The sequence below is a fragment of the Rosa chinensis genome, chromosome 2 (genome assembly GCF_002994745.2).
Source record: "Rosa chinensis cultivar Old Blush chromosome 2, RchiOBHm-V2, whole genome shotgun sequence".
Classification (NCBI taxonomy): domain Eukaryota; kingdom Viridiplantae; phylum Streptophyta; class Magnoliopsida; order Rosales; family Rosaceae; genus Rosa; species Rosa chinensis.
In genome coordinates, this window is record NC_037089.1 from 73885039 (window position 1) to 73897168 (window position 12130).

General features: G+C 36.4%; 3 protein-coding genes across 4 annotated transcripts; 1 reads left to right on the forward strand and 2 right to left on the reverse strand.

The window, feature by feature from the left end:
• Positions 1-1427: 1427 nt before the first annotated feature.
• LOC112189112 (protein GAMETE EXPRESSED 1) lies at positions 1428-4040 on the reverse strand. 2 transcript variants are annotated; one of them, XM_024328385.2, is made up of 7 exons: positions 3939-4040; positions 3308-3835; positions 2595-3182; positions 2372-2498; positions 2079-2265; positions 1822-1969; positions 1428-1737 (listed from the first exon to the last, which is right to left on the reverse strand). In XM_024328385.2, exons 2-7 carry the CDS (start codon positions 3787-3789, stop codon positions 1482-1484), a joined length of 1788 nt encoding a protein of 595 aa, XP_024184153.1. In that variant the 5' UTR covers positions 3790-3835; positions 3939-4040; the 3' UTR covers positions 1428-1481. The 2 variants fall into 2 exon arrangements, with proteins under 2 accessions (XP_024184153.1, XP_040371585.1); XM_040515651.1 differs by having other exon boundaries at positions 3308-4025.
• A 536-nt stretch (positions 4041-4576) lies between these two features.
• Positions 4577-8659, reverse strand: LOC112189113. The gene is made up of 11 exons (XM_024328386.2): positions 8506-8659; positions 7946-8079; positions 7548-7629; positions 6562-6632; positions 6344-6445; positions 6156-6245; positions 5707-5781; positions 5582-5614; positions 5399-5479; positions 5133-5192; positions 4577-5035 (listed from the first exon to the last, which is right to left on the reverse strand). The coding sequence occupies exons 1-11, from the start codon at positions 8564-8566 to the stop codon at positions 4853-4855; spliced, it is 972 nt and encodes a 323-aa protein (XP_024184154.1). The 5' UTR covers positions 8567-8659; the 3' UTR covers positions 4577-4852.
• Positions 8660-8750: 91 nt separating this feature from the next.
• Positions 8751-11980, forward strand: LOC112186498 (putative BPI/LBP family protein At1g04970). Its single transcript, XM_024324945.2, has 6 exons — positions 8751-9229; positions 9798-9937; positions 10344-10695; positions 10773-11021; positions 11222-11347; positions 11463-11980. Exons 1-6 carry the CDS (start codon positions 8813-8815, stop codon positions 11688-11690), a joined length of 1512 nt encoding a protein of 503 aa, XP_024180713.1. The 5' UTR covers positions 8751-8812; the 3' UTR covers positions 11691-11980.
• The last annotated feature ends 150 nt before the right edge of the window (positions 11981-12130 follow it).

The following is a 12130-nucleotide window of genomic DNA, read 5'->3' on the forward strand; positions in this document are numbered from 1 at the left end:
TTTTCTCTTTCGTCCAAATCACGTACTCGACAATGTCAGTATTTACTCTTATCGATCTTCCTAATTTACTTTCAGTTCATGGCGTAAGAATTATAAGAAAGCTTGAAGAAGATGATGAAAACCCAGAAAAAAAAAAGAAAAGAGATTCGTATATTGATTCTAAAAACAAGCTTCAGTATTACAGAACTATAATGCTAAAAATTACAGTTTGTTTTTGTTTACAACTATATATATCCTTACATTGACTTGAGTTGGGGTAATTTACCCCTTTTACCCTTAACACATGGCACCAGAAACTCTTCTTCCATTGGCTCCGATCCGAAATAAAGACTGGAGTCACTGGACCTAGTATTACCTTGATCTAAATGTTCGAGACAATTCGATCGTTTTCTACAGTACAGGAGTTGGTATGGAGGCAACTGTCTACATTCACTCCCCCACCTGCTTTCATAATGCAAGTCGAAGTTGATTTCAAATGAACATATATAGTATAGGTTTTTGAAAGGAATAATGTCAAAGAATTAGGTTAATGTCAGAGAATACATGATCACATGCTCGAATTAATTTGCTAACAACTAGTTTGTCTAGCTTTGGATGTGCACGTTATTTATTCGAATTATTAAGGGAGCTGGCCCGGCCTATATATGTTTACTGTCCTTTACTGCGAGCAATTGATCGATGGTGGCCGGAACCACCGGTTTATCGTTTATCACTTCTCCTTTTAATAAAATTGCTTGATGGTAATTTATGAATCGGGCTGTATCTGTTTAGAGTTGCTTTTGAAATGCTTAAAAGTGCTTTTCAAATTCAGAAAATTGCTTTTGCATGAGGAATCACTGATTTGCTATTCAAAATCACGTTTAAGTGCTACTAGTTAGAACTCATCAAAGACGCTTTTTTTTTCTTTTTTTTTTACAATTGTTATAAAATATATAATAAAAACATTTTATTAATTCAAAAGCATTTCTGACCATTCTGAAAGCCATCTCAAACATGCTCTGAGGTGTTGATTTTATTGATTGTTGTGGGATTTGGACTGTGTACCAAAACTTGACGTATCAAATAACCAAAACCTAATTGGCATGGATGATGCCAAGAGATTCTCCTTCCCCAAATATATCGTATTTAGGTCTGGTCTGGTCTGGTCTGCAATATGCCTCAACCACTAACATTTGCATGTTATATTCAAGTTTGAGGTTCTATTAAAAATACCATCATCTTGCATCAGAAGAAAAAATAAAGATCAAATGATTAATGCGAAGTAGTAATTGCTCATCTTGCAAGCATTTGATTCACTTAAGTGTGGGAAATTCTCAAACTCAAGCACATAATCTACAAATATAATTAATAAGAAAAAGTTAATTACGATAATCAATCCGCTTTAAACAACCAGCATAGGCAAATCTAGCTAGCTCTATCTACGGGTATGTATAATAGCTCTTAGCAAATAAACAGTTCATAATTCTAGATAAATAGATAGTTTAACGACGACTGCGGAGATTATATCTTCTAGTACTCGAAGAAATAAGATTTGAATTATCTCCAACCTCCTCATGTGTATGATAGGAGGAGTGCTCCATTAGGTTTTCAGTGTCAACAGATGTAATCGAGTCCGAGTCATCATTATCATCATCTGATGAGTCATCGCTAACCAATGGCGAAGCAGCATTTTTTTGAAACCTTAGAAACTCCTCTGTTAGATTTTTCAGCATGTTGTAGTTCAGCATTTCATAGTCCCTGAAAATTTCAATGACATATAATTTCAATTGCATGTCATAAAAAACCAAGTCTATAAGTTTGTCTTTGCTGAGTTATACTTACCTATATGTGAAGGCGGCGTATACTACCAGAACTAAAGAAAACAACACATAAAGGAGCCTAATACCATTGACTATCAAAGTCTGTTGCTCTACTCCATTTCTTGAAAACCTAAGCGTTGCTAATTCAATCAAAAATGCAACGCATAGACCTGTGACAAGAGAACAAAGATATTACTCACATGCATATGCTAATGCAGTTACAGATAATTAAGCTTCTTCTAATATAAAGAGATATGACTGTATAGTGTATACACATACCTATGTAAAGTATGGGTCTCACTTTGTAAGTTTGCTTTGTGCTGGTCGACAAGTAGATGACAAACATCGATATGGAATAAAGAAAGAAAGCTTTGATTGATCTCGATTCGAGCAACAAGGCATTGTGCAATTTGAATAGCTTTTCCAAAGCAATAAACATGGTTTCTTGCTTTTGTTCAAAAGCTTCCTGCAAAGTGCAAACATATATAAGATTAAGGGAGCCAGTTTATGAGAGAAGGCAAAATCATTATGGAGGACTTAGTTAGATTGCAACATGGAAAAATGCCGCTAACCTGAGCTGCCAGTATGGACTTCGAATTTTTAACCAGATTGTCATGGCCTTGTTTAATCTGTTCTTGTTGCCGAAGCAGCTCTTCTTGCTGTTCACGACCAAATTTAGCCAATTGCTGCAAAATACCCCTGCAATTTAAAACACGTTACTAAAAGGAAAGTACAGTTCTATAGATGTTTCCAATTTCTTTATTTAATTCAATGGACGTGCAATATATGTTTTACCTGCTCTCTTCTAGAGCTTGAACCTGGAATTTAGTTAATGACTGAAGCCCGTCAAGAGCTTCGGATTGACCTTCCAGAAGTTCTTTTTGCTTTTCCAAGGAAATCTCTGTTACATTGCTAATATCATCAGCCTTACTTTGGAGGCTATTCATCTTTGTAGACACGGTGTCGCCAACTTCGGTTACCTTCTTCTCTATTTCAATAGTCTCATTCTGTAAACTGTGTATTTCTTTACCTAGAGCATGATAAGACTCATGAATCACTTCCATGCCCTCTTGCAAATTTTCCTTCATTTTGTCTTGCCCTTTTTGCAATTCTAACTGAGATGCAGCAATCTTCTCAGATTGCTCAAACATTACCTCTGACTGCTTCACTATATTACCAATTTGATCACCAACTTTCTTGGAAGTTTGAGCCATTTCTTGTGTCTGCTTGTCAATTGAAGTCAAAGATATGTGTATATTTTTTGAACCCTCCAACAATTTCTCTGATTGTTCTGCTATGGTGTCTAATTTGCCCTCTGCATAATCAGCTGACTTCACCAATTCATTCACCAACTTTTCTGTCTCAGCCCTGAATACATGAGACCTGCATGCAGTAAAAAAGAAAAAGAAAAAAAATCACAATTCAAGTTAAGGATACGTAGGCTTTAAAGTCTGCAAGTTCCAATTGAAACAATAATAATAACAAAAGAGATGTAACTTAGACTCAACTGTAACTGATAGCAAATAGACTCGGTCTCGAGGAAGAATGCCCGGTAAGTCTGAATAGCACTGTCGTCCAATTTTGTAAGGCAATCTTTCATGGGAGAGCCTTCACGGCACGTAGGAAAAGGAGGCCTTCCGATGTCTTTCTGAAAGCAGTTGCTTAGTTCCCAAGAAAACCTCTTCTTCATATCATTCTTGTCACTGGAAATTTCGGAGCATGATGTAACTAGTGCTTTATAAGCATCATCCCAACAAGATTTCAGTTTTCTTTTATCAGCCTCTTCTATTCGTTCAATTGCCTTTTCATTGTGGAAAGCTTTCATGGAGAATTCAACCGAAACATCACCGGATATTTGCAGAGTTTCTGGAGGTTTCTGGCCAGTAGTCTTGCTAGAAGAAGAAGAAGAAAAGAACCACCAATCAGACATACAAGACCTTGATAGAGTTAGGAAGATCAACATGAAGAGAAGAGATTTGAATCGGCCCATTTGCGCTTCTTCCCTTGCCAATATCTTGTAGCTATCCAATAGTAATCTGCATTACAAATTCCAAATGCACCAATCAATTAAGTACTTTTTTCTTTCGCAAAAGTGTGGTGCAATCAAAACGATTAAAGTTGTGGGAAGAGTTCACATACTTCTATCCGCTTTACTATCTTCGAACTGCTGCCTCTCTGTTTCCTTGCCACCGTTGGGTTCACGCGAAAGGTGTAAAACTTGGACAGCAAGAATTGGATTACATGTATTTTTTTTCTTGGCAAGGTATTGTATTTATAAGCACCAAATGTCATGTTTAAGAAATCTATAATTAAAGTTGTGAAATATATTACTTGCTGCTAAAGTTACGGTTCCTGGAAGAAGTTGGTAACTGCAGGTTTTTTTTTTTTTTTTTTTTTTTGGATTACACGTATTTATAAGCACCAATATTACTTGATCATGATGATGTGCTCAAAGCGGAATGTCTGATTTTAATAAGTACTGATAGAAGAAGTTTATATTTCAGGCCAGTGTGTTACTGGAAGAATACCAAGGTATTACTCTTGAGAAATCAATTGGAAATACTATTGGTCCGAACAATGGAATTTGTAAAGAATTCTTGGCAATTGGTGGCCTTCCCATGGTTTTTCATTCTGATTTGTATGTGGAGAGCTAGTCTCCCCAAATTTTCCGAAGAATAAATGCTCGTGTAATCATGTTAAATTCAGATTACATAGGGTTATTCTGAAGAATAACTTGTGAATTCTTGTAACGAAGAAAGATGAAAGAAAAACAAAACTAGGGATCCGATGACATATCATGCACTTCTTTTATTTGTTCAATGATACAGGTATTTTCATAAGCACATATTTGAGCTTATTGTATACATGTATATTAGTGAAGCAATAGCAACACTGAATTACAATCACTGTATATTTTCTCCTAAGCATAAAAAAAAGTGTAAACTGAAAAACCCATTTTGGAAACTCAGACAAGCAAGCGAGTTCCAGAAACCACACATTTTCAAGAATCAATTGGAAAGGGCAAAAAGAATAAAAAAGAGATGAGAAAAAAATCAAGAATCTGAGCTCGTTATGTTCCGGTGCAAAGAAATCCCAACAGGATACGACCTGTGTATTCTTGTTTTCAGGGCTGGAACTTTTTGGCCAGGGAAGTTGCTGGGATTAGCAGTTTCCGTGCTTGTCATTGATTTCTCAACCATGCTCGGCTCTTTAGTTTCAGCAATGAATTGGAGGCCCTGATGTATTATTCATGGAAGTTGTAATAATGCCATTAGGTGAATAGAAGCAAACATTATGTAGAACACAGAACACAGAAGACAATGAAGAAAGTACCTTGAGTGATTTGTCCTCAGATGTCATTGTTAAATGCTTTGTCAGCTTAGCAGAGACATCCTACCAATTTCAAAATAAGATGATTTAGTAACTGAATGAGGAGAGAGACAATGAGTCCATGACAATTTAGATGAACAGTACGCCAATCCCATTGATAAATTTTTTTTTATTAAAAATGCAATAGCCAGAAGTATAAGACTATTTTGTTTATTAAAACTAGAACTAATGCAGACAGATTTCAATTGAACCCATATAAAATTTCTGACCTGAATTGTTTTAGTTTCCAGCCGATCTTTGGAGCCTTCAGCTACTTGGCATAGGTACCATAGACCTGAGTTTGTCACATCCTATAGTATAAAATATAAAGGGGAAATCAATCAGTAAAGAAACCAAAGGAAATTAGAAAACACACAAGTAATCAGAGATAACAGAAAAACCAAAAATATAACCTGTTTGCTCTCGAGAAGATCGACCTTGCCTTCCTGTTAAGCCAATTAGCAAATACAATATAAGTCTACAAGCTTATGTCAGTAAGTGGCATAAAACATATATAAAGGAAAGAAAAGCAGCTCACCAACCCAGAGACCATTTGATGAATAACGTCAACATCAAACCCAATTTGAGAAAGGTTTGATTTCACCTCATTCACCTGTATGCAAATAGAATGTTAAAGCGATATAGGCATAGTTACTGGTGTGCTTGAAGATGCTCCATCATTACTTTGAATTTACTATTGCCTCCGTCTGAATGGACACTATGAAGCAGTTGTTATGAAAGGAATTTTATTTCGTAACATCTACTATCAAAGAGGTCGAGGCATTTATCTTGCTTGTAACAAGGTGATGCACTTATTAGTTATTAGAATGGAAGGCCAATGAATCTCCTATCTTCCCTAGTGATTCAGCGCAGGAGGAAGTGGAACAGGAAACAAATTAATCCCAGTTCAATAATAAAATCTATAATCATGAGACAGCATATTTATATCTTATTTACATTAAAGTACGTAAGTTAAAAGTTTCATACACCATTTGCAATAAGCTGCGTGGTTTCCCTCTGCTCCTCCACCTTCCAATCCAACTCTTCCAGCTTCTTGGTCAGATGTCTCCTTGTAATCTGCAAAAAGCAGTATCAAGATACTAGTATGCTTCACACACTTTCCAAAGATTACCATCTCGCAAACAACCACAAGGTGGCTAACAAAAATGACTTACAGCCAATGTTTCATGCACAGTCTCTAGTTGCTTTGACACAGTTGCAACAGCATTCGCCATATTATGCCTTGTTACATACATTACATCAGAAAATGACCATCCCTGCACAATACAGCAAACACACGTAAATCATAAAGCAATATTACAAATCCTTACAAGTACATGTGTTTCTGATTGTGACCACAAATGATCTGAAATCAATCATAAGTAGGTCTAACCTTCCACTTCATGTAGCAATATCCCATAGCACCAAGTGCAGCAGCTGGAATTAAGTACGAGGCATAACTCCCTGTGGAGAATGAAACATGTGAGCACATATATCTAAATAAGATTTAACAAAACCTTCCCATATAATATACATTGACTCCTGATGAGACCGAAGAAGACGCATATGAAAGGAAGTATATCACTTATGGTAGTAATTAAACTGAATACCATACACCCAGAGGACAATTTGAAGATTATTTCTTATATACTCTACTCCATAGACAATAAACCAAACTGGTTCCTAAGGCCTTCCTCAAAACCCATCCCATTCTCACCTTGTACATGACAGTCAGAAACATCTTTTCTTGTGACAATAAATTAGTATGTAGACCCTCTTCTCTTTGTGTATGAAGAAGTTAGAATCCAAGGTTTCAGAATGTCTAATTCACAATTCAGTTATGTACATATGATATCTTCCATTTGCTTGGTTATGGCAAGGGAACACAGCTGCATTCTTCATTGATCATAAACCGAGGAATATTGACCATTTGCTCCATATTAAGCAAACCATGAACCATGAAAAGGAGATGTACCAAAAAACGCCCACAGCTAAGAGTAAATCATAATTACAGGACCCTTTCCCAGGTAGCTAAATAAATTATACCCTGCATGATGTAACATAAATAGCCTCAAACAGAAGGTGGCTATAACTGGATTAACTGGGGCGGAATAACTAGAATCTGAGAGTTTCACAACATCTACCGAAGGTGGCTATAACTAGGGCTATGCTGAATTTATACACTTATTAACTGCTAGCTGAAATCTCTTGAAGGGTTCGATAAACTCATCCAATATGTCAATAAAAGAAAATAACAAAAGAGGTAAAACAACAATATTATAAATATTCAATGTTCAAAAAGTACAATGAAGCAGACAGATTTCGACAGAGTCAAATATTTTTTAATAAAGAATATGCAAGGGATTTATAGGTGTATACCACCAGAGTCAGGATTCCCATTGTAGATGGTAACAGGGCCAGATAAGGTTAACTCCCTGATTTCTTCCGACAATTGTTGAATCTGAGGGTGGAAACGCATATTAGTATTAACTATTAACTATAAACACCCTGAAAAGATGAAATGTATGATGTATTTATGACCTACGAGCATGATGAACCTAGAGTTAGTGATTAAACCGTTCAGAAAAGGAGCAAGATAATAATAGGACTGGTAACATAACTACATACTTACAAGTACCTCCTGAAGAATTTAAAAAGAAGAATCAAGAAACAGCTCTTGTTTTTTTTTCATACAATATTCTTAGTTGAAGTAGATGCCAATACTTATGGAGCCGTAGAATATTACTTTGAATCAAATCACGAATAAGTTGCAATACCTGAGCTCTAAGAATTGAGCTATCAAATTTCTCCGGCAAGATCTCAACTTCATTTACACCCTTGCATAACTCCTGAAGCTGTGCAAGAAGATCAGACAAACGGCCATTCCTCAAAATGATCGAACTCGTCAAGCCTAAGTTACAAAAGGGAACAAACTATGTTAAAGGACAATACCTGCACTTGTGCTTCATAATTAAACCACACAGTTTTTTGCCATTAGAGGCACTCAAATACCTACTTTTTAAATAAAATTGCTGATAATTATAGAACAAATTGTAATGAACTTTGCTTCTATTCATATTGAAATTATCATTCAGATGACAAAACTGAATTTAGCTTCATGCACATGCAACAACTAGAAATTGTTTAAATCAAGCTTGAACCATGTTCATATCCCAAGTAACCCAGTTTCTGAAATCATTAAAATTTCCAGAATCCAAATCAAAATGGAAAACAAAGTGATCAAACATGCTGATGCTGATGATGATAATCACAACAGTAAAGAACAAACCAACTGAGAATAGGGTATTTGGGTTTAGAGTTTCTAGTAAAACCTCACCTGCTCCAACAAGAACGAGAACCTGAGAGGTCGAAACCCCAGACCCAGCCTGTAACGCCATCTTTCTCCCCCTCCTTTTTCTTCTTCTCCCCCTACAAATAAAGATCCAATTTTTTTTTTTTTTAATTTCAAAAAAAAAAGATCCAATTTTTATTTTAACGAGTAACGACGACGTTCCTGGGGCGTTCTCGTCATTTCGCCTACAAAATCGCTTCCTTTTAAAGCTTTGCGCTTTATTTTTTTTTCCCTGTGCCAAAAGAATCAATCTTTTTTTTTCTTTTTTGTTCTTACCCAGAAATCAATTTCAATGGCACCGCCAATAATGTTGTTGCTTCTCCTAGCTTCGTTCTTGATTCCAACGCAGACCCAATTCCAAGTCGAAGCCAAAGACCAGGCCTTTACCTCCATAGTCATATCCCAAAAGGGTCTTGATTTTCTTAAGGAATTGCTGGTGACCGAAGCTGTGTCTTCCATAATTCCACTCCAAGTTCCCCAAATTAAGAAATCGATGAGGGTCCCGTTTCTGGGGAGTGTTTATATGGTGGTTTCCAATATCACAATCTATGGAATCGATGTGGGTTCGTCTTATATTAAGCTGGGTGATGATGGGATTGCTATTATTGCTTCGGAGACGACTTGTAATTTGAGCATGAATTGGTATTATTCGTATAGTACTTGGGTTGCGCCGGTTGAGGTTTCCGATGAAGGCAGTGCCTCTGTAAAGGTATGATCAACTTTGGTTTGTTATGCTTGTGAGCTAAGTTAGTAGTGGTAATGTGATATTGAAGTTGGAGGAGGAATCGGTGTTACTGTTATTGTATAATGTTGTGCATTTCAGGGTCTGAGATAAAGGCTGTGCTTTGTTTACTTTAGACTATAGATTACTAGTGGGGTTTGAGAATTTGTGTGATTACTGATTAGCTTGTTATGATTCATTTGCTTCTTAGATGTTATTGGACTTTGAAAGGAGTGTGTGTGTGGAATGATTTAAATGTGGTTATCATCTTCTGCATTCAAAATTGTACAGGAATGGCTTAGTTTCATATTAAGTACGCTTGTTAGAAACTTAAATTAGTCACTGATTTTTATGGATATGATAAACGGCCTTAGGCGTGCAATATGCTCCCTTTTCACTGAACATTTCAAAGATCTATTTTGTTCCTCGTTATGAATTGAAAACTACGCGAGGTTTCCAGACAATTGGAGGTTTTTTCTGTTTCTTTGAGTGTGTTTCTGCTCATTTTTATGTGCTTTTAACAAATGGAGTTTGATAACTGCTGATTATGGATAAGGTTGAAGGCGTGGAAGTTGGGCTTACATTAGGCTTGGGGATCCAAGAAGGAACTCTGAAGCTTTCCCTGAAGGACTGTGGTTGTCATGTTAAGGAGATTTCCATAAAATTGGATGGAGGAGCCTCCTGGTTTTATCAAGGGTATGCAATTTCTCTTATTGGTCATGGGGACCTGTTTACGATTGTTTTAATTGTTGTTCCCCTTCTGTCCCTGCATCAACAACCTTGTATTAGTTGGGTTAGCAGTTCATCTGGTTTATACCATTTACCTGTGTTCATGGTTACAAATTTTGTCAAAATTCTAGGCTTTTGATTCTCCTTATTCTACTTTTTCATTAATTTTCCTATATCATGATGGCACCTATTTCTATTTATTATTTCAGTTACTAGTTTGTTTCACAGGATAGCAGCATCTCAAGTTTCCACTAATAGTTTCTGATTTCCTTCCATTGTGCATGGAGTATGCTTTATACACCTTTTACTTGAAGATCCTGATCAGCATTTTGACTTTCTTTCTGTGAATAATCCTTTCCTTGTCATTTCTTAGGATGATTAATGCATTTGAAGAACAAATAGGATCTGCAGTGGAAAATTCTATCACCAAAAAACTTAAAGATGGAATTGTAAAGCTCGATTCAGTTCTGCAAGCTCTTCCAAAGGAAATCCCATTAGATGATGATACTTATTTGAATGCAACTTTTGTAAATGACCCAGTTTTGAGTAATTCTTCCATAGGATTTGAGATTAATGGTTTATTTACTGCACGAAGAAAGCCTTCAGTCTCCGAGTACCATAACAAGGATTCAAAAGCACTAGTTGCATGCTCGGATCCATCTAAAATGCTTGGAATAGCATTGGATGAGGCTGTGTTTAACTCTGTAGCAGCCACATACTTTGATGTAAGTTTTTGAAATATGCTTGGAATATTTTGGAATTGAGTTTGTATGCTAACTAGTGTAACCATGTCTTTGGACAGGCAGAATTTATGCAATGGACTGTGGACAAGATACCAGATCAGTCTTTTTTGAACACTGCTGGATGGAGATTCGTTATTCCCCAACTATACAAGAAATACCCAAACCATGATATGAACTTGAATATTTCTTTATCTTCTCCACCAGTCATAAAGATCTCAGAGCATAATATTGGAGCTATCATCTATGCTGACCTGATCATTGATGTATTGGACGAAAACAGTGTAATACCAGTTGCATGCATCTCATTGGTAAGTTTATTGATGGGAAATTGAATAGTCATATCATATGATAATCTCATTCATAACCTTTTCTATGCTTTCAACATTTTTGTTTCTTTTTCTATGTGAGTTTTTCCACATGGCACCTTTCGTTGTTTGTTTAATTTATTCATGATCTTCCTGTTTGACCTCTTACAACCAATTGTATTAACTGTTTGATACTCCTTAAGGTCATTCGTGCATCAAGTTCAGTTAAACTCTCGGGCAATAACCTTGCCGGCAGCATGAAAGTGGATGACTTTTCTATGTCATTGAAGTGGAGCAATATTGGCAATCTTCGCATGTATCTCATTCAGGTACTCTACATCTACAAAGTTTACTCGAATCGAATTTAGTTGCTCCACAATTTTCCTTCTCAGGCTGTGATGTGGACCTTAATTGTTTATACTTGCTCGTTATCTCTCATTGCAGCCGGTGGTTTGGACGGTCATTCAGACTGTTTTTGTGCCATATGTGAACTCACACCTCGGAAAGGGAATCCCACTACCGATCGTTCACGGATTCACCGTTCAGAATGGCGAACTACTCTGCTCGGGTTCAAGAATTATGGTTTGCAGCGACGTGACATACGAACCATCAGATTCAAACAATCTTAATGGGTTCCTACAAAGTTTGTCTAAATACACTCCTGCCACATAAACTCGTCTTCAAAATGCTCACAAGGACTCGATGCATCAGCTTCCCTGCTTTGTATAGCACTGCTCAATGTTCAGTATGTAAAGTTAGTCCAAGAACAACCCTTGAATGTGAGAAACTGTCTCAGACCTTCTTGAACATCACAACACCACCACCACTGTACATGTTGTAGCTAAAGCCCGCTTGTTGTAAAGGCTCTTTCCCCTCAATGTAATTTCGGAGAAAAGCCGATAATGTAATATTGCAATGTGTCTATAATAAACAGTCTTTTCATCCGAATGAAGAGTTCATCGTTTTTTGGTCTGAAGACAATCTTCTTCTCAAAAAAAAAAATTCCTCAATCATAGAGAAAATTCATAATACCATATTTTTCGCATAAATCGGTCAAAACGCTGCGTTTTGTCTTCCTTTGCAAAATAGTAGTAGCTAAAACGCACCGTTTA